Consider the following 20,832-nt stretch of genomic DNA (forward strand, 5'->3'; position numbering starts at 1 on the left):
TTTTAACTTTCTGATATTTATGAATCATCTTATTTTTGTTAAAAGACATTTGTATCTAAATTAAGCATTTTCAGCATTAAAATACTTAAAAACCAACCTGAAACATGTGGAAATGGCTCTTGTATAATGACTGCTATGAGAATGATCATGTCACTTATTTCCTATCTCAAGTCAGCAAAGGCTATCATGAGGCTTTCCATAATTCGTGATTAATTTTAAAATGTATTTATCTCCATGGGGAGAAGTTGATGTCTTGGCAGCTCTGAATTATGTTGTAAAGCAGTTTCTGCCTTTGCCTTAGCTTGTGAAAGTGAAAATCCTTTCCCTCATTCTCCAATTAAAGTACATTAAAAGGCCTGGAGTAGGGCCGGAGAGAGAACTGAGGAATGTCAGATGTTTGCACTAGGAGATCTTTTATCCCAATAGACTGAACATATTTAACTTTTATCCTTGCTAATGTTTACTTCCAGCACTTTCTTAAATTTTTAAGGTCTAAATGTACATATGAGATATTGTAGACTGCCATTCTTTCCAGATAACAAGTGGTCCGGGTGGCTGGAGAGTTATGCTGACGATGTACCGTCCTGGAGTGTCCCTGTTAGACTTGTGCCTCTTTGATTTACTGCTCCCTCTATGACTCTGTTAGATCCTTTTCCCTCAGAGTACCCATGGGTAACGAAAAGTTTAAATCTATTGCAAAATCCCTGAACAAAGACATAAAAATCTAGACACTGACGTAGTGGACCAGCATTTGGTATCTATTTCTCGAAGTCATACTGAAGCTGTGCAAGGTCAGGGAAGCAGGGTCGCTAATGTTACCCTTTTAGATCATATAAATTATATATATCTAAGGGAAATTTGTTTTTGTTTTTTTTTTTTGCTGAGTTTATTTGGTGAAATTGCCTCAAAGAGAAGTGACTTACAATTTACAGGTACGTTATTGATCTTGAAAATGGCTGTGGGTGAAGACCTCATACCGTGAACATGTTTGTGTTTTCAAAGGCTATTACACGTGTGTAGAAGTCATCTTCACCCTGCGGAGACAGGTTGGGTTTTACATGATGGGTGTCTATGCGCCGACCCTACTGATTGTGGTCCTCTCCTGGCTTTCCTTCTGGATCAACCCGGATGCTAGTGCTGCCAGAGTGCCCCTAGGTAAAGATTTGCATGTTTCTCTCTCATGTCAGCAATTTGTTTTATCTTTGGTCTATATAGGAGCCCTGGTGGTGCAGTGGTTAAGAACCCAAATGCTAACCCAAAGGTTGGCAGTTCGAATCCACCAGCCTTTCCTTGGAACCCTTATGGGGCAGTTCTACTCTGTCCTGTAGGGTCGCTATGAATGAGAATTGACTTGACAGCAATGGGTTTGTTTTTTTATTTGTTCGTTTGTGGCCTATATAATCAATTATGGTGCAGGACTGGGCAGTGTTTCAGCTCTGTCGTACACAGGCTTGCCATGAGTGAGAGAGAGCAGACTTGAAGACAACTAACGTATAATTAATTATTTTGAAAAAATGGATTTTGAAATTAATGGCAACGTATAAAAAAATTTTTTTTTTAAATTCTTTTTTAGGCTTTCTTCAATACTTGACATTGAACAAGATATTCTCAGTATTTTTGCACTTTATAATTAAGTCACATTTTTCTTTTCGGGTCCTCGGTGTATTTTAAATCTCCACACCTGATGTATCCTACCTTTTCTGTCATGAAATAAGTATTAGTAAGGGATTTTCACAGGTAAATGAAGTGTAAAATTTTCAGTAGTGCCAAAGTTAAAACAAGTAATGATTTTTGACAAAAATCTTTCTAAATAATATTATATACTACCCTATGCTCCTAATTAGGGACTATGTAACGTAATTTATCTTTTTAAAATGTTACTTAGCGTTGTTTTCATAAACATCAGCTATTGTGTGTTGTATCGTCAGGGGTGGCTAGAGTGCTTCAGGCTGGTCGCCCCCTCCCCCCATGCCGGTGCTCTCCAGTTAATTTTTAACGCTTTGTGACATAGAAATACCATTAGCCCATTTTTGAGAATTGTCTGTATAAAAGTTAAATAGTCTTTGCTTGGGGATATAATAAAGATACCTTCCATATGGATAAAGTGAGTGAACTTCAAAATAAGAACACTGTGACAGTAAATTTTGATTGGAATTTCAGACGTTTTATTACTCTGTGTGTGTGTGTTTGAATGTGTATGTTTTCTGAGTATCACCTGGAACTCATATAGGTAAGGCTGTGATATATCTGACCTCTCTGTGAGTGATTGGTGGCTGAATTTTATTTTATTTTCCATCAAAAAGGCTTTGTGCAAATCCCCCTCCAGACTTATTAGAGGACTTTAATGAAACACAGATTTTAAAAAGTTGGAAACTAGGAAAAAAGCATGAAGATGTTAATTTTATCTGAATAAGAAATTTAGTGGTTTACATCTAATAAAAATCACAGAGAACAAGTCCCTGTCTGTGTGGAAAAATCAAATTTCCACTTCTCACACCATACTGTGTTGTTTAATACAGACCAGTTCGCTGTCAGTTCTGTGCCCTCTGTTCTGACATTGGCTGCACACACAGCACTCCTACCTCTGATGTTAATCCCCTGAGGAGGTCGGTCCTCCAGGCTGCCATAACTGCCCAAGACTTCAGACACCAGCCACAAACTTGGGAATCCCCACAACGCCCTCATTTCTGACCTGCTAGCTACAAATTTGGGGTCTTCTGACTATCCCCTCAGAATACCAACCATAAGCTCGGAGGTTCCCTGCCTCTTCTCACTTCTGACCTTCTGGCTCCCCCTACTCCCTGAGGTTTCTCACTGTACTAGAATGACTCACAGAACTCATGGGAAGTGCTATATTTTGATTATACTGTGATTACAGGTTTTATTATAAAGAATGAAAATCAGGATCAGCATAAATAAGAGATGCAAAGGGCAAGACATGGATGGGTTCCCAATAGGGAGTTCCCTTGTCCCAAAGAGGTAGGTCACCATCCTGAGAACAGATGTTTTTTTATCACCAGGAAGCCCATGGAACTTTGTGTCCAGAGCCTTTATTGGGCCTCATTTCATTGGCATACTTGATGGAATCCTGCCCAGCATCTCCACCCCTACCCCCTCAAAGTGGGCTTAGATCAGGAGATGGTCTTTCTGGCCTGGGCAGCTCCACCTGAGTCATCTCATTAGCATAAACTCTCAGGTATGGTGTGGAGGTCCACAGATAACAAAAAACCAAAAAATCAAACCCACTGCCATCGAGTTGATTCCAACTCATAGCAACCCCATAGGGTTTCCAAGGCTATAAATCTCTACAGAAGCAGACTGCCAGCCACACCTTTCTTCCATGATGCCGCTGGTGGTTTTGAAGCACCAGCCTTTTGGTTAGCAGTTGATCAGTTTAACCGCTGCACCACCAAGGGTCCTTCAGTTACTCAGGAGATTGCAAGGGCTTAGACCTATCTCTCAGGAACCAGGAAAATACCTTTTTTTACCCTGCAAAGTCTAATTAGAATGGCTTTAATACAGAACAGAAGGGAAAGAACTAGAGACATCTTATTGGGGATTTTTAGTTGTAAAAGAGAATAGAGAAGTAGCTGTGATGGGAAGAGAGATTGATATTTTATTTTTTAAGGTGGCCGGAATCACAGCATGATTATTTGTTGATGAAAAATAACTAGTAATGAAGAAAAAAACAGAAAAGAGGGAGAAGAATAGGAGCAGTATCTTTGAGTCAGTGAGTGGGGGTGAAATCCAGAGAGTGGAGATTTTGGGTAGAAATAACAAAGTGCTCCTTTGTTAGGAACGCTGTGGATTTGTCCCAGGGTCAGCATGTACCTTCTGTGAGGCCAGATAGTAAATATTTGTTTGATGGGCCATATGGTTTTTGTCACATCTACTCAATTCTGCTGTCATAGCACTAAAACAGCTATAGACAATGTGCGCTAGAACAGGTATGGATGTGATCCAATAAAACTTTATAAAAACAGGTGTTGAAAAAGACTGGCCTACAGGCCATAGTTTGTTGACCTCTGGGCTATGGGATATGGGCACAGACAGGATAAATGGGTAGATATGGTGGTGTGGGCTTGTAATTTTTTTTTTTTTTTTTCATCATTAAAATAGCAAGTAAGGCCATGAGTTTCAAGTTAGATGGGGTAGATTTTTGTGGGTTTGAAGAGGGAAAAATTAGTGAATGGACAAGGGAAATACACCATGATGGCATGACAGGATTATGGACTTCTCGAGGTTAGTGGTTATAAATTTAAAGTGATACTTGTCATCATGGTGGCATGTTTTTCTCTAGCCACACTCATTAAAAGAAAGCTGGAGAATAGGGGCGTATTTATGTTTCTGATATTTATCCATGTTTTTGCAGGTATTATTTGGTTCTGTATTGCTGAGTAGTGTTTCATAGTGTGATACACCACAGTTTCTGTTTCTATTCAACAATTGATGGACATTTGGATTATTTCCATATTTTAGGTGTTATAAATATGTTATGAATATTTGTGAATGAGTCTTATATGGATATATGTTTTTATTTAAAAACAAAAACCAAAAACAGATGTCGAGTTGATTCTGACTCATGGCAGCCTCATGCATGTCAGAGTAGAACTGCGCTCCATAGGGTTGTCAGTGGCTAATATTTTAGAAGTAGATCTCCATGTCTGTCTTCTGAGGCAGCTCTGGGTGGGCTTGAACCTTCAACCTTTTGGTTGGCAGCCAAGCGTGTTAACCATTTGTATCACCCAGGGACTCCATGTTTCCATTACTCTTTGGTAAATACCTGGGAATGATACTTTTGAGTTGTATGGCAAAGTCTGTTTTCTTTTTATAAAATAAATACCCCTTTCTCACTTATCAACATGGTTAGGGTCCAAAGACTAGATTATTATGTGAAAATAGGCATTATGTGAAAATGGAGGATGACCATATCAGATCATATAATGGAGAATGACTACATCATTACATAACTGCCAAATTACATTACATAACTGCCAAATTACATTATTGCAAAACTGCCAAACCGCTGAGGATCATGGTCCATCCAAGGACTGACACATAACCTTAACCATCACAGCCAGCATTAGTCTCACCTTGCATCTCAGCATTTGTCACTGCCAGATGTATGTTGCCAATAATTGGATAGTAAAATAGTAGTTTTTTTACTGTTGTTGTAAATGCAAAATGTCAGGTAATGATGTGGTGGATAAATGAGGCATGGGTGTACTGCCTAAGAACTTATCAAAATGGGGGTCCCGTTTTGCATTCCTATCACTTGTTTCGCATCCTCATCAACACTAGTTTCCTTGTCGTATTGTAATTCCCAGGATCTCTAATGCAATGTGGAATAGAATTGTTGAAAGATGCTTTATTCCTGATTGTAGGTAGAAATAATTGAACCATTTGCTGTTAAAGTGTGATGATAGTTATAGAATTTTTCGTAGATGTTTCCAACAGATTGATTTGCTGAGGGTTATTACCACGAGTGAGTGTTGAATTTTGTCAGTTGCTTTTCCTGCATGTATTTACGTGATTATATGAGTATTCCTCTTTATTTTGTTAATATTGTAAATTATACTGATTGATTTCCAGATGTTAATCTAACCTTGTGTTCTTTGGATAAACACCAGTTGGGCATGATATATTATCTTTTTTATATATCATTGGATTTTGTATGCTAAAGTTTTGTTCAGGGTTTTTCTTTATGTGTGTGTGTTTTTATGAAGGATGTTGGTATGTAGTCTTCTGGTGTGGTCTTTGTCTGATTTTGGTTGCAAGAAGATAGTGACTTAGTGACATTGTAAAATAAATTGGGAAGGTTATTAGCACTAGATCATTCATGATATTCCCTTATCCTTTTAATGTCTGGCTGTCCTTATATCCCCTCCTTCATTGCTGATATTACCTGTGAATTCTATCTTTTCAATTTTATTTGTATTTTTAAAGCACTACTTTTGATTTCGTTGATTTTCTCTGTTTGATAATTTTCTTTTTCATTGGTTTTAGCTCTTGTCTTTTTTACTTCCTTTTTTTATTTAGCTTGGGTTTGCTTTGCTCTTATTTTTCAGTTGCTTCAGATGGGAACTCAGATAATTGATTTTAGATCTTCTTTTCATGCATGAGCATTTTAAGTTACAATTTTCCCTGTAAGTGCTGCTTTAGCTGCATTGTGCAAATTTTGGTGTGTTTTCATCACCTTTCAGTTAAAATGCCTTTTAATTTCCTTTGTGATTTCTTCTTTGACCTGTTGATACTTTAGAAATTTGTAGACAGATTTCTAAATATTTAGGGTTTTCCCAGGTACCTGAATATTACTGCTTTCTAATTTAATTCAATTTTTGCCTGAGAAAATACTCCATGTTTTCTTTTTGTATAGATCCTGTATGAATCCTTACATGTTTATTGTGACTTATTTTTTTGATGGCCCAGCATATGGTTATTTCTGGTATGCACACTTGCAAATACTGTGCAATTTATCATTGTTAGATGACAAATGAGATCTGTAAATATCGCTAGAGTCAAAATGGGTCATGGTGTTGTTGAAATTTTTTGTCTTTGCTAATTCTTTTGTCTAGTTATTTGAGTTGTTGGTGAGAGAGGTGTTAAAATCTCCAACTGTAATCTGTTCCTCCTTTTAATTCTGTCAATTTATTCTTCAGTTATTTTGAAACTCTGTTATTATATACATATATGTATAATTTCAACTAAAAATAATTTTACTGACTCTTATTAAATTTTAGGATATCCATTTGAAATAGCTAAGTTGACTCAACATTTCTTTTTCCTACTTGTTGTTCCAAAGAATTGAAAGAAAAGATTGTTTACCAATCTCTTTCTACTATGATCCATATTTTATAAAAGTTAGGAGAAATACATATAGCATACATGAATTATTTTAATTTTCCCTGGGTTTAATTTTATTAGTTTTGTATCCTAGTTTTATTTTTCTCCCCCTTTTTTTTTTTTTAATTTGCTTTCTTCATTGTTAACAAACATCAAAGCTTCTATGAATTGTGGGTAAAGACTTTGTCTTTATTTCTCTAAGTTTTGGAAGCAATTATACAAGTAAATAAGAGTGTAACTTTTTGCAGTTTTTTAGCTATACTATTATACCTTTTCTTCTTGAACAAAAAATGTTTTAGTTGTTACTACCAGGGAATAGAACTTTTTTTTTTTTTTTTAACAAAAAGCGTTCAATAAAAATATAAAAAGATGAATAATTCAAGTCACAATTCAGACCTAATAGTAGACCACACAGACCTATCCTTCCTTTTATACTATTTTCTTATCATCTAGATCAGTGGTTCAAAATGTTTTTTATTGTAAGGACCTCTTTAAAAAATTTCAAGAAGTATTCATGGATTCTCACATGATAGTAGTTTTTCTTTTAGTAGTCTTTGATTAAAATGTTAAAATAATTTGGTAACACTTGTGTGAGACAAATTGTTTTGAGTTTACGCAGGAGTTGATGTTTGTACCCTTGTGATTTCTCCTTGACCTGCTTCTCCCGTTCATGGCATTTGGTATTAAGAACAAATGCCATGTTATTCCTATCCTGCATCTTTTTTCCTTTCCTCCCCCCTTTCTTTTCTTCTTTCTTCTTTTTAAATTTCTTGGTCTTCAGCGGAAGAGTTCCTCATTTTGTTAATACATTGCTAACATATATGCTATTAAGGAATTATTTTGCAGACTCTTCCTCTGAGATTAGTGGAATATGCAATCTCTGGGTGTTCCATTGTCAATAATACAGTTCATGATACATACTGACCTCTTGAATAATTAAGACAATTGTATCATTATAAAATCATGTGTGCATGTTGATGAGCAAAATATCATTCACTCTGACTTGTTTATAGAGATTTTTGTTCAATTCTACCATAATTAATTAATGGTCTAATTTATATTATTTGTTAGTTTTAACTTTTAATAAATGTAGACCCCATATCTATTTGTAATCATTGATATAAATTTTATGACATTTTCCCTCATTTGAAATCTAGGCTTAATTTATTTTTACATTAAAAAAAAATTTTTTTTTTTTTTTTTTAGGGAAGAGAAATTCTGATAAATAAAGTCCATGTATTTTAAACATGTTTTAGAAGTATTATGCCCAGGAATCCTGGAATTTATTCAAGAGGAGCTCTGTTATATGAGAGTGATTTATTAGCAACATAATATTAAAATTATAAAAATCTACATTTTATGAATGATAGGTTTCACATTTATTTGTTTATAATTTATTAAAATACGGACTGAGTTTTACTAGCATTAACAATGAAGTAATACTCTATGAAGTTCATGTTAAAATATTGCTAAAACACTTGGTATTTGTCCAAAGAAATACTATTTTAAAACTTATTTTAAAAATAAACAGTAAGTGGATATTTCCTATTGTAATATGATTTCCTGAAGTTGGGGCACATAGTGCATGTTCACTTTCTTTTCCTTCTTATTTTATCTCCATTTCTATTTTCACATCTTTGAGGTGATAAAAATCTTAACAGAATTGACCAGCATAGTTTCTAACTTAAAAAACCCACCAGAGAATTATGAATACCTATTTACTCCCCACAAAGCCTATGAAAGTTGTATTTCTTCTTTTAAAGGCAATCCCGTCATCTATTCCTCTGTTCCATTTTTCTTACACTCCAGCATCTTTGCCTTACAAAGCCCTCTTCTTTTCAACACAACCTTCATCTGAATGATATATTTGCTAAACTTTCCTTTTTAAAAGATCTTTCTAATTCTCATGTGCGCTGTACTGTCTCATGGTCATTGTTCTTTGTTTCTTGGCCTTTACCTGACCTTACTCAGTGTTTTCATACCAAAGTCATCATGTTTTCTCCAGAACCTCCTCTTACCATCTCTCATGGGCATTTCCCAGTTATTCTGTTTAGAATTTTGATTTGGTCTTTACTTCTTCCCTTCAATCAGCAACAGAACCTTTTCTCCTAAGTCCTTTTACATTGATCCTACCATCATTAGACCTTCATTTCCTTATGTTTTTTTTCTTTAACTACTGTCTTCCCCCTCTTAGTATGTTCTGCATGCCCCTACCGGAGAGACTTTACTTAGGCATTGCTTTGAATAATGTCATTTTCTCTCACCCCAATTTAAAGTTTCTTTATATTTTCTACCAAATATAGTATAAAACCCATTAAGTTGCTTTTAAGGCCACCATTTCTTCATAAAGTTTCAATATCAGAATACATATTCAGGTATACAGCTAAGTTAATACAACTTGGTACATTGTATGTGGAACCATGATGGTGCAGTGGTTAAGTGGGTTGGCTGCTAACCGAAAAGTTGGCAGTTTGAACCCACCAGTCGCTCCATGGGAGAAAGATGTGGTGGTCTGCTTCTATAAAGACTACAGCCTTGGAAACCATGTAGGGCAGTTCTACTCTGTCCTGTGGGGTCCCTATGAGTCAGAGTCGACTCAATGGCAATGGATTATGCTATTGATAATTATGAAATACTATATACCATGGATTGAATTATGTACCCCCCCCAAAATGTGTGTATCAATTTGGCTGGGCGATGATTCCTGGTATTGTGTGATTATCCTATATGTTGTAGATCATGCCTGTATGATGTTAATGAGGGAGGATGGGCAGCAGTTGTGTTAGTGAGGCAGGACTCAATCAACAAGATTGAAGTGTGTCTTGAGGCAATCTCTTGAGACATAAAAGAAAGAAGCCAGCAGAGAGACAGGGGGACCTCATACCACCAAGAAATCAGTGCCGGGAGCAGAGTGCGTTCTTTGGACCTGGGGTCCCTGCACAGGGAAGCTCCTAGTCTGGGGGAAGAATGATGAGACAGAGAGAGAAAGACTTCTCCTGGAGCTGACACCCTGAGTTTGGACTTTTAGCCTACTTTACTGTGAGAAGATTAACTTCTCTTTGTTAAAGCCATCCACTTGTGGTATTTCTGTTATAGCAGCACTAGATAACTAAGCCACTATGGGAGCACAGAGAATGGTATTGATATATTCCATGTCAAAGAATTAGGTGTAAAGCTTCTGTTTGGTTAGGATTCCCTCGGTAGTGCAAAAAGTTATCGTGCTCAGCTGCTAACTGAAAGGTTGGAGTTGAGTCCACCCAGAGGCACCTCTAGAGAAAAGCCTGATGGTCTACTCCTGACAAATCAGCCGTTGAAAACCCTGTGGAGCACAGTTCTACCCTGACACACACGGGGCCGTGGTGAGTTGCAGTCAACTCAGTGGCAACTGGAGTGTGTGTGTGTGTGTGTGTGTGCGTGTGCATGCACGAGTGTGTGTTTGATTGATAGGCTGACAAATAAAATTTGACCAAGAATAGAAAAATTGACTTGGAAAGATGTGCATAGGTATAATTAATGGAAATTTAAGGCAAAAATTGATAACATCTTGGGTTTTTATGCTCCTTTAACCCAAACACATACCCATTATTTTATTTTGACAGCAATTGGTTATTATTTTAGCTACTCTTTAAGCTTTAAAGAGAACTGATGGATTATTTATGGTCCATTGAAAGTTACTGGAGAGAAAATTAGTCGAAGAGTAATGAATACAGACATTTTCGTTGGGGTAAAATGCCACTTTATTCCTTTCTCTCTCTCTCTAGGTATCTTCTCAGTACTCAGTTTGGCCTCCGAGTGCACAACCCTCGCTGCTGAACTTCCCAAAGTATCCTACGTGAAGGCTCTTGATGTATGGCTTATTGCTTGTCTTCTGTTTGGGTTCGCTTCACTGGTTGAGTATGCTGTTGTCCAGGTGATGTTGAACAACCCTAAAAGAGTTGAAGCAGAAAAAGCCAGAATTGCTAAGGCAGAGCAAGCAGATGGAAAAGGTGGAAATGTGGCTAAAAAGAACACTGTGAATGGCACGGGGACTCCTGTTCATATTAGCACTTTGCAGGTAAGAATGAAAATGTCCAGTTGAGTAATTTCCGCCACCCTTTCTGCAAGTGTCAGGAGAGAGGCACTTTTCTATGAGAGTAAGGGTTTGATAGAATTGGCATATCTGTGTGTATCCTCTACTACTCCATCATTTACTTTCTCTGCTAGAATAAAAGGAACTGAGCACCACAGATTTTTGGACAAGGAATAGAAAACATTAAATATGCTTAGTTCAGATACTTCTTAGGAAAGAAAATATTCAATGCCTAATTACATTTCTTGGTGACTTTCCACTGAGTTTAAGGATATAGCTCTGCTTTGATGGTCAACACTGAATATGGAGATCTAGCCATAACTACTTAATTCCCTAGTCTTTCTCATCTGACAAGCCTTAGTGAAAGGCCAGAAAACTGCTGGGGAAGTACTGACTTCCTGCCAACAATGAAGGATGGGGGAGGGGGGGCTATGCTTTTGATTAAATCACCCTCCTGTTCCCCACCAGTGTTGAGAGCTGCACATTAATGAAACCACACATTAGGCAAGCCACTTACTTATTGGATGCCTGGATGAGAGGGAAAGTAGGACCATACTTGGGGTTCTGTCCATCCTGCAGGTGGGTGACTGGAGAAGTATTTGATAGAGTTTAACCCCTAACCCTTGCCTTGCCACATGCCTGTGGGTCTAAGAATAGTAGACAATGTCTTTAGACTCAGGTAATGACAATCACAGAGCAACAGACTGCTTCGTGGATTCAAGTTTGCTATCCACTTACCCCAAGAGCACCCCTGATTGATGCCCTCTGGTCAGGAAGACCAGTCCACCAGAAGATCATATTCATTGATCATATCCATGGTAAAAAAGTACCATAAAAGACCAATAGGCCCATACCATCTTACAGTCTTGAAGATATTGTTTGCTCTGCTTATATCCCTGCTCCCAAATACTCTTCTAGTTGGTTGACCACCACCACTCCCTTACCTGGAATTCTAAACAAGTATGCCATATGTGCATTTTTAGATACAAAAAGTAAAGGAACCCTTCTTGTATGCTCATGCCTGGGGCCTTCTTTTTATTGTTCAGCCATTACTCAAATTCTGAGACTCTAAACCAACAACCCTATACAAATCCTTAGCTGCTACTTTGTGGGAAGGTTTTTAAGCTTTATACCGCTCTTGTAGCCTAATACAAGATATAATATTTTCATTAACACAGAGCAATCATAGCCTTAAGGAAGTCAGGCTTGAAACTTTGACAGGTTCATAGTATTTTCCAAACATTCCAGACCAGCATTTTGGACTTTCTGTGTTCATAAATCTAACTTCTTTCATGCTCTTATCAAAGCCCTGCAAGATGAGGAGCAATTTTCAGCTGCTTCTCAGATAATTTCAATCATTTTTTCATGTGTAGTTCTCCTACTGTCTTCTAGTTAAGGAAAATGTTCATCATTTTCCAAAAGTTTCCAGAGGTTTTGTTAATCTGTCTGGATGACACTTTACACTGTTTATCTAAACTGACAGACTGTGAACGTCTGAGCCCAGTTTCCTGGGTGCCCATAACAGTGGTCACCAGGAAACGGTGTTCCTGGGCCTGCTGGTGATGTTTCTGGGCCGTCTGCTGTCTGGCCAAGGTAATCACACGACGCCTGGCCAGATGGTAGCTGTTCTTGAGCAGGTTACCTCCAGGATGATCAGGGACACTAGGTGATGCCTCAGGTTTCATTAAATTACTGTTAACCCATCATTAACTTTCCACCCCAATCTTCTCAATTAAAAAAAAAACAACTCAGGAAGGAGAAGGAAGTTTCCTGGTCCTAAGCCTTCTGACCCAAGAGGATTGTTTATTCTTGCCTTGACTCTGGCTTATATTGAAATGGAGCCATCAAGGGAAGTTATGATTTACTGGAGTAAAATTACTAGTTAACAAGGGTTTTGTTGGACATGGGAAATTTATTTTAATGGAGTTCACAGTCTAAAACAACCAGTCTAAACCTGGACACTCGACCCAGTCCAGTCACAGCTTGCTAGCTTCTTTTAGCGGCCTGAGTTCACTATCCACTTCATGCCAGATAACCAGCAACTAGAGAACTGACAGGGTGTATCCTAGCTTGAAACCATCTAGCCCTGTCAGTTAACGAGTCTTAGTGGCACACTGCTTAAAGCTTTCAGCTGCTAATCCCTTGATCAATACTACACTTTTTTCTTTACTTACCATTTTTAAATTATAAATAGAGGTATATAGAGATAGATTGATTTGTATTTAGAGGGTTTTTTTTTTAGCATAATTACCAATTTCCCCTCCCCATCCCCTAGTAACCACTAATCTCCTTTTGCTTGTATGCATTTGCCTATTCTAGATATTTCATATAAACAGTCATATAATATTTGTCCTTTTGTGTCTGGCTGATTTCACTTAGCATAATGTTTTCAGGATTCATCCATGTAGTAGCATGCATCAGAATTTCATTCGTCTTTATAGATGAATATAGTATTTTACACAAATAACGTGCACCTTCTACATTTGTTTGCCAACCACGCCCTCCCCCATAAGGTATTTTCAAAAGTGTGCTATGCTGATTTTTTTTTACTGCGACATGTAAAAAAAAATTGGTATAGCAGCACTTATGAAAATATCTTGCAAGGGAGAGGGCGTGGTTGGCAGACAAATGTAGAAGGAACATGTTATTTGTGTAAAATATGGTAAACCAATAACAAACCCATTGCCGTCGACTCAATTCTGACTCATAATGACCCTACAGGACAGAGTAGAACTGTACTGTAAATCTTAATGGAAGCAGACGGCCACATCTTTCTTCCATGGAGCGGCTGGTGGGTTTCAACCACCAACCTTCCAGTTATCCTCTGAGTGCATTAACTATTGCACCACCAGGGCTCCTATGGATGAATAGTATATACACACACACATATATACACACGTACAATGATATTCTATTATATATATATCACATTTATCTATTGATGGATACCTGGTTATTTTCACCTTTTGGCTGTTGTGAATAATGCTGCTGTGAACATCAGTGTGCAAATATTTGAGTTCTTCTTCACGTCTTTTGTGTACATACCTCAGAGTAGAATTGATGAATTGTATGGTAAATTTTACTATTTTAAGAGCCACCAAACTTTTCCACGTGGATGCACTGTTTTACGTTCCCACTACAGTAGAAAAGGAGAGTTCCAATTTCTCCACATCTTTGCCAACACTTGTTTTTATTTTATATATATTTTTATAATAGCCATCCTAGTGGATGTGAAGTGGTATCTTGTGGTTTTGATTTGCATTTCCTTATTGACTAATGATGTTAGTATCTTTTCATGTGCTTATTGGCCACTTGTGTATATTTTTTAGAGAAATGTGTATTCATGTACTTCGCTCATTTTAAAATTGTCTTTTTGTTGTTGAGTTGTAGCTCTTTATATATTTTTAATATTAAATGCTTATCTGATACATAGTTTCCAAATAATTTCTCCCATTCTGTAGGTTGTCTTTTCACTGATTATGCCCCAAATTTTTTGATGCACAAAATGTTTAGTTTTGATGAAGTCCAGCTTATCTATTTTTTCTCTCGTTACTTGTACTTTTGGTGTCATATCAAGGAATCCTTTGCCAAAAAGAAGACGTAAACCTTTACCTCTGTTTTCTTCTAAGTTTTACAGTATTAGCTCTTATATTTAGGTTGTTGATCCATTTGGAGTTAATATTTGTATATATCATGTAGTGTGGCTCCACTTTCGTTCTTTTCATGTAGAGATCCAGGTGTTCTGGCACCATTTGTTGAAGAGACCACCCTGTCCTCACTGAATGGACATGGCACCCTTGTGAAAAAACAGCTGGCCATATATGTATGAATTTATTTCTGGTCTCTCAATCTTATTCACTTGGTCTACATGGCTATCCTTATGGCAGTGCTTCATTTTTTTTTTTAATAATTCTTTGAATGATATATATTTTTCTATGCTTTCTGTATCATTATATTTGAAATGAGTTTTTTAATCTACTCTGCCAGTTGCTTGTCTTTTAATTGTTATATTTAGATCTTTAAATTTAACATAATTGTTGATATCTTAGGGCTTAAATCTACCATTTTATTTTTTCTTTTCTGCTTGTTCTATTTCTCTTATTTTCTGTTTTCTGACTTCATGTGGGCTACTTCAACATATCTTAGAATTCCATTTTGAGTTATCTAAAAAAAAAAAATTTTTTTTATGTATATTGCTTTTGAGTGTATCTCTTTGTATATCTCTTGTAGTAGTTTCTCTAGGTATTACATTATGTATATGTTTATAACTTATCACTGAGACCCTTTTCTCTGGCTGCCTTGAAGATTATTAATTTTTTTTCTTTTTTTGTCTGTAGTGTTCAAAAGTTTAATTGTGATGTGTCTTTGTGGAGATTTCTTTGGGTTTATTCTGTTTAGTATTTCCTTAGCTTGTTGAAAAAGTAGGTTTAAAGTCTATTGCCAGATTTTGAAAGCTTTTAGCTATTATCTCTTTGAGTACTTTTTTTCAGCCCTGCACTCTTCTCTTTTGCTAGGATTCCGATGACGTATATGGTAGATCCTTTGTTGTAGTCTCGCAAGTCCCTGAGGCTCTGTTGATTTTTTCTAGTCTATTTTTGCTCTACCATTCAGATAGGGTAATTTCTACTGTTGTATGTTTTGGTTAACTAATTCTTTCATCTGTGCCCTCTATTTTCTTGTTCAGCCTATCCACTGAGCTTTTTATTTGAATTATTGTATTTTTCAATTTTAAAATTTGCTTTTGATTTTTCTATGTATTTTTATTTCTTTGCTCAGGCTTTTGATTTTTTCATTTGTTTCAAGTATTTCCCTAATTTCTCATTGGTGCATTTTTATCGTGCATGTTTTAAAATCTTTGTCAGATAACTTTAATATCTCTGTTATCTTGGTATTTACATTTAATGATTTTTTCATTCAGTTTGAGATCTTCCCAGCCTCTGTATGATGAGTGATTTTTTTTATTGAAACCTGGATATTTTCTTTTTATGTTATGGGATTGATTATTACTTATCCCTTCTATTTTAGCTGGCTACTTCATTACTTCCAGGTGGAGGTAGAAACTCAGGTTCCTCAGTGTGTGAGCACACGGGCTCCTCATTACTGCTGGGTGCGGCTGGAAGTTCCCAGTTCCTATGTGCTCTCCACTGACACCAGAGTGGGGTGGCTCATTACTGTTAATGATAGTGCAAGCCCTGACTACCTAGTAGCCTCCTTTGAAGCCACCCCAGTGTGGAGGAGGTGTGGCATCTCATTACTATTGTAAAGGTGGAAGTTGCATGTGTGGTCTCCACTGACTGCAGCCATGAGGGAGCCTTGTAACTGATCATTGGTGATGAAGGTACTAACTCTCTACTTGACCTTCTCTGACACCATTTCAGCTGGGGTGTTGGGATACGTCATTACAGCCACTTGAAGTTGTTAGTTTAGGCTCACCACTTGGCCTTTGCTAGCATACATGCGGATGTGGTCTCATTTTTTTTCTGTGGTGTTTGGCTGGATTAGAGAAGTTATTGTCTAAAAGTTTTCTGTTTTGCTAGGCCAGCCCTTTTTTTGTCCTTTAGCTAGAGATCAGGCTTTTGTTAGGGTGTTTTTGGCTTGAGCCAGTTGAGGTTTCCAGTTGCCAGCTGCTTCAGCTACAAAGCTGGAATACATGAAGCCAAAGAAAACCCATGGAACTCCCATTGTGTTGTTCCCTAGGTCTCGAGGCTCCCATCTTCCTCCTTCTCTCTACATTTCAGAGTCTTTATATGTTACTTTTAACATATAATATCCAGGGTTTTTAGCTCTACTTAGTGGGAGAAATAGGGAAAAGTATGTCTACTCCATCTTCCTGGAAAGAGAAGTCCCCTATTTGCTTTTCAAGGCCCTTGACATCCTCATTGTAACAGTGCCCTGTCTGCCACACTCTAATGGTCAAATAGAGCATATCAATGGGCTGCACATACCACTTCTGTTACCTAACACTTCTATTCCAGATGATCTACCTAGTAGGCCATTTCAGATCCGTTACATTTATGCATTAGGAACACATAACTTTCAGAGAAATTGTGTCTCCTTTCTGATATTTTTCTTTTTTCTCTGTTACCACTAAAATTATACAAGTCAAGTAGTACCTACTAGAGCTAAGGACCGTGTAAGGGCATGCTCAAGATCAACAGTGAGATGGTATTCAAAGTATACTACCTCTTTGTGAGAAACTCTGGTACTCCTTCTGAAACATATACTTATTCTTCTATTCCAGAAATGGAAGGAGACATATCTTAGATCCTTACGTTATATGGAGATGTTCATGCTCTGAGTTTTTGACTCTCATTACCCACCCCTCCATTTACATCTTCTCTTTATTACTGCCTTAATTATGTGGTGCAGCCATAACAAAAATACCACACCTGGGTGGCTTTAAAGAACAGAATTTTATTTTCTTACAGGTCTGAAGGCCAGAAGTCTGAATGTGGGGCATTGGCTCTAGGGGAGGGTCCTTCTCTGTCTTTTTTAGCTTCTGTACCTGGTAGCAATCCTGGGTGGTCCTGGGCTTGTAAATGCACCTGCCTCCATCTTCACATGGCATCTTACCCTGGTGTGTATGGATCTCTATTTTTCCTTTTAATAAGACATCACTCAGAATGGATTAGGTTTAGTATCTACTATGATATGATTTCATCAATATAACATAAGAAAATCCTATTTCCAAACAGGCTCACAGGTATAGGGGTTAGGACTTGAACATATCTTTTTGGGGGGCATAATTCAATCTATAACAAACACTTCCTCAGTTTCCAGACCACTTATCCCCCAGCTCCCTAACTTGAACCCAGTGACCTGGAGACACAAAGCAAGGATGTTTTATAGCACAGTTGCTTGATTTCCAGTGGTACCATAATTAACTCCATTCTCTGGTATGTTATGGGGCTTTGATAACTGCAGAACTTCCCTGGTAACAGAAAAACACCCATGCAAAAATTATCTTGGACTCTTAACATATTCCACTGCATAAAGTAATGATGGAAGAGACTCTTTAGAACAACTTTTCAAGGTATCATACAACATATTAAGATTATTTATCAACATGGATGTAAAGAATAAATAGGATCTATGAAATTTTTTTTTTATGAAATATTAGGCTCGGTTGTGTTATTTTATATTTAGTTTTTAAGCATTGAAATAATTACACAGTGAATAAAAGTTCAAACACATTCTGGATTTTAATTCTCTACTTTTTATAGCTGCTGATAGAAATACACATACCTGTGTTCGAAAGTGCAATGTCATTTTGCTGTAGAAGTCATAGAATAATGCCTGAAGAGTTTAAAAATTGACCAGAAATTTTAATCTCCAGCAATAAATGTAAATCACTATTATTATTCCTTAAAAAAAAAATGCAATTTCCAAAATAAATATTTTACTCTGTGTCATGGATTGAATTGTGTCCCCCAAAAATATGTGTATCAATTTGGCTAGGCCATGATTCCCAGTATTGTGTGATTGTCTACCATTTTGTCATCTGATGTGATTTTCCTATGTGTTGTAAATCTTATCTCTATGATGTTGATGAGGTGGGATCAGGGACAGTTAAGTTAATGAGGCAGGACTCAATCTACAAGATTGGATTGTGTCTTGAGCAAATTTCTTTTGAGATATAAAAGAGAGAAGTGAGCAGAGAGACATAGGGGACCTCATACCACAAAGAAGCACTGGGAGCAGTGCACATCCTTTGGACCCAGGGTCCCTGTCCAGAGAAGCTCCTGGTCCAGGGAAAGATTGATGACAGGGACCTTCCTCTAGAGCCGACAGAGAGAGAAGGCCTTCCCCTGGAGCTGATGCCCTGAGTTTGGATTTCTAGCCTACTAGACTGTGAGAGAATAAATTTCTGTGTCTTGAAGCCATCCACTTGTGGTATTTCTGTTATAGCAGCACTAGATGAACAATATAGAATTTGGTACTGGGAATGGGGTGCTGCTCTAACAGATGCTAAAAATGTGGAAGAGGTTTTGAAACTGTGAGTGAACAGATGCTGGAAGAGTTTTAAAGTGTGCAATAGTAAAAGCCTATATTGCCTTGAAGAGACCATTGGTGGAATTATGGACACCTAAGACAATTCTGGTGAGGACTCAGAAGGAAGTGAGGAGAATTGTAACACCAGATACAGTGCAGCAGAGAAGTAGCAGCAGCAGAACTAGGAGACCAGTGTGAGACAAAGCTGGAGCTGATCCACGGAGTGAGAACGCTGAGTGCCTTAGTATGGGAGACTTTCTGGCAGAGTGGGGTGCATCTGAGCACTTATTAGTGCATCTGGGCCTGCCAACCCACAGAGTAAGAGAGCTGAGTGCCTTCTGGCTGAATCTTACTGGTGGAATGGGGTGCTTCCAGGCACTACAGAGTGGAGATACAGAACTTCGGAACATTTACCCCAGCAGATGTAGATGGTGAGGCCCGAGGGGCTGAGAGGCCGAGAGCCCAGGGAACCAGGAAGCAGAAGCTAAAGAGACAAGAAACACAGGAAGCAAAGCTGCCTCAGTCTCAAAGGGTATGGCCACGACTTCTGGGGTCTCAAAGGGTGGAGCCATGGTCTCTGGTGTTTCTAAGGGTGGAGTTGCCGCTCTTATGGACTAGGAGAGTGGTGCTCCTAAAGTTGAGGGAGCAGAGCTGCAGTAGGCCTGGAAGGTGGAGCTGAACCCTAGATTTGGGGGGGCGTCCCCTGAAAATCTGGAGAGTGTGGCCAATACCTAGAGTCTGGAGGGCAGAACCATTGTGTAAATGGTCTCAGAGAACAGAGCATTATTTTCAAAGCCTTGAGGGCTAGTGTAATGTGTTCTGCTGATTTGCTTGGTGCCTGTTATCCCTTCTTTCCCTCAGGTTTCTACCATTTATAATGGAAATGTCTAGTTTGTGCCTGTTCCACCATTGCATTTTGGAAGCAGATAACTTGTATTCTAGAATTCACAGATGAGGAAGAATTTTGGATTTTGGGCCTGGAGTTGTTCTAAAATTTTGTTATGATATGATGGGATGAATGTGTTTTACATGTGGCAAGGACATGGATTTTGGGGGGCCAAAGGGTGAAATGTCATGGATTGAATCATGTCCCCCAAAAATATGTGTATTAATTTGGCTAGGCCGTGATTCCCAGTATAGTGTGATTGTTCACCATTTTGTTATCTGATGTGAATTTCCTATGTGTTATAAATCCTATCTCTATGATGTTGATGAAATGGGATTAGTGGCAGTTATGTTAATGAGAGAGGACTCAATCTACAAGATAGGATTGTACCTTAGCCAAACTCTTTTGAGATATGAGAGAGAGAAGCAAGCAGAGAGACATAGGGGACCTCATACCACCAAGAAAGAAGCACTGGGAGCATGGTGCATCCTTTGGACCCAGGGTCCCTGTGCAGAGAAGCCCCTGGTCCAGGGGAAGATTGATGACAGGGACCTTCCTCCAAAGCCAGCAGAGAGAGAAAGCCTTCTTTGGAGCTGGTGCCCTGATATGGACTTCTAGCCTACCCGACTGTGAGAGAATAAATTTCTGTGTCTTGAAGCCATCCACTTGTGATATTTCTGTTACAGCCGAACTAGATGACTAAGACACCATGTAGTACTTGTATCCTGATACAGGCTTCATAATGAAAATACAAGTCCAAGAATATCTTTAATGTATACATCAGACTGGTAACAAATGTGTAAGCTTGATAAATTTATAAGATTGTTAAATATTGACGTGAAAGAAAATACGAAAATGTAAAAAAAAAATTTAATTACTGTATATATTTTTTAATTTACCAGTTTTGCCATGAAAAATACAGTTTTTGGTTTCAAAATGCATTTGTTCCAATGTAGTTTGACTTTTGAAATACAACATTTTGTTGAGTAAGTTCTCTCAGAAGATATGTAATTTATTTTTAACAAAATAATAATAGTAATAG

General features: G+C 37.7%; 1 protein-coding gene across 1 annotated transcript in view; it reads left to right on the forward strand.

Annotated features, from left to right (window-relative positions):
• The window catches only part of GLRB (glycine receptor beta), a 144,228-nt gene that overhangs the window by 109,521 nt on the left and 13,875 nt on the right, over nt 1-20,832 (forward strand). The window contains exons 7-8 of the mRNA XM_003418498.4: nt 1,003-1,155; nt 10,605-10,897. Of these exons, the coding sequence (XP_003418546.2) occupies nt 1,003-1,155; nt 10,605-10,897 (446 nt within the window). The remainder of the gene's footprint in view (nt 1-1,002; nt 1,156-10,604; nt 10,898-20,832) is intronic.

Source organism: Loxodonta africana, chromosome 13, assembly GCF_030014295.1.
Source record: "Loxodonta africana isolate mLoxAfr1 chromosome 13, mLoxAfr1.hap2, whole genome shotgun sequence".
NCBI classification, from domain to species: domain Eukaryota; kingdom Metazoa; phylum Chordata; class Mammalia; order Proboscidea; family Elephantidae; genus Loxodonta; species Loxodonta africana.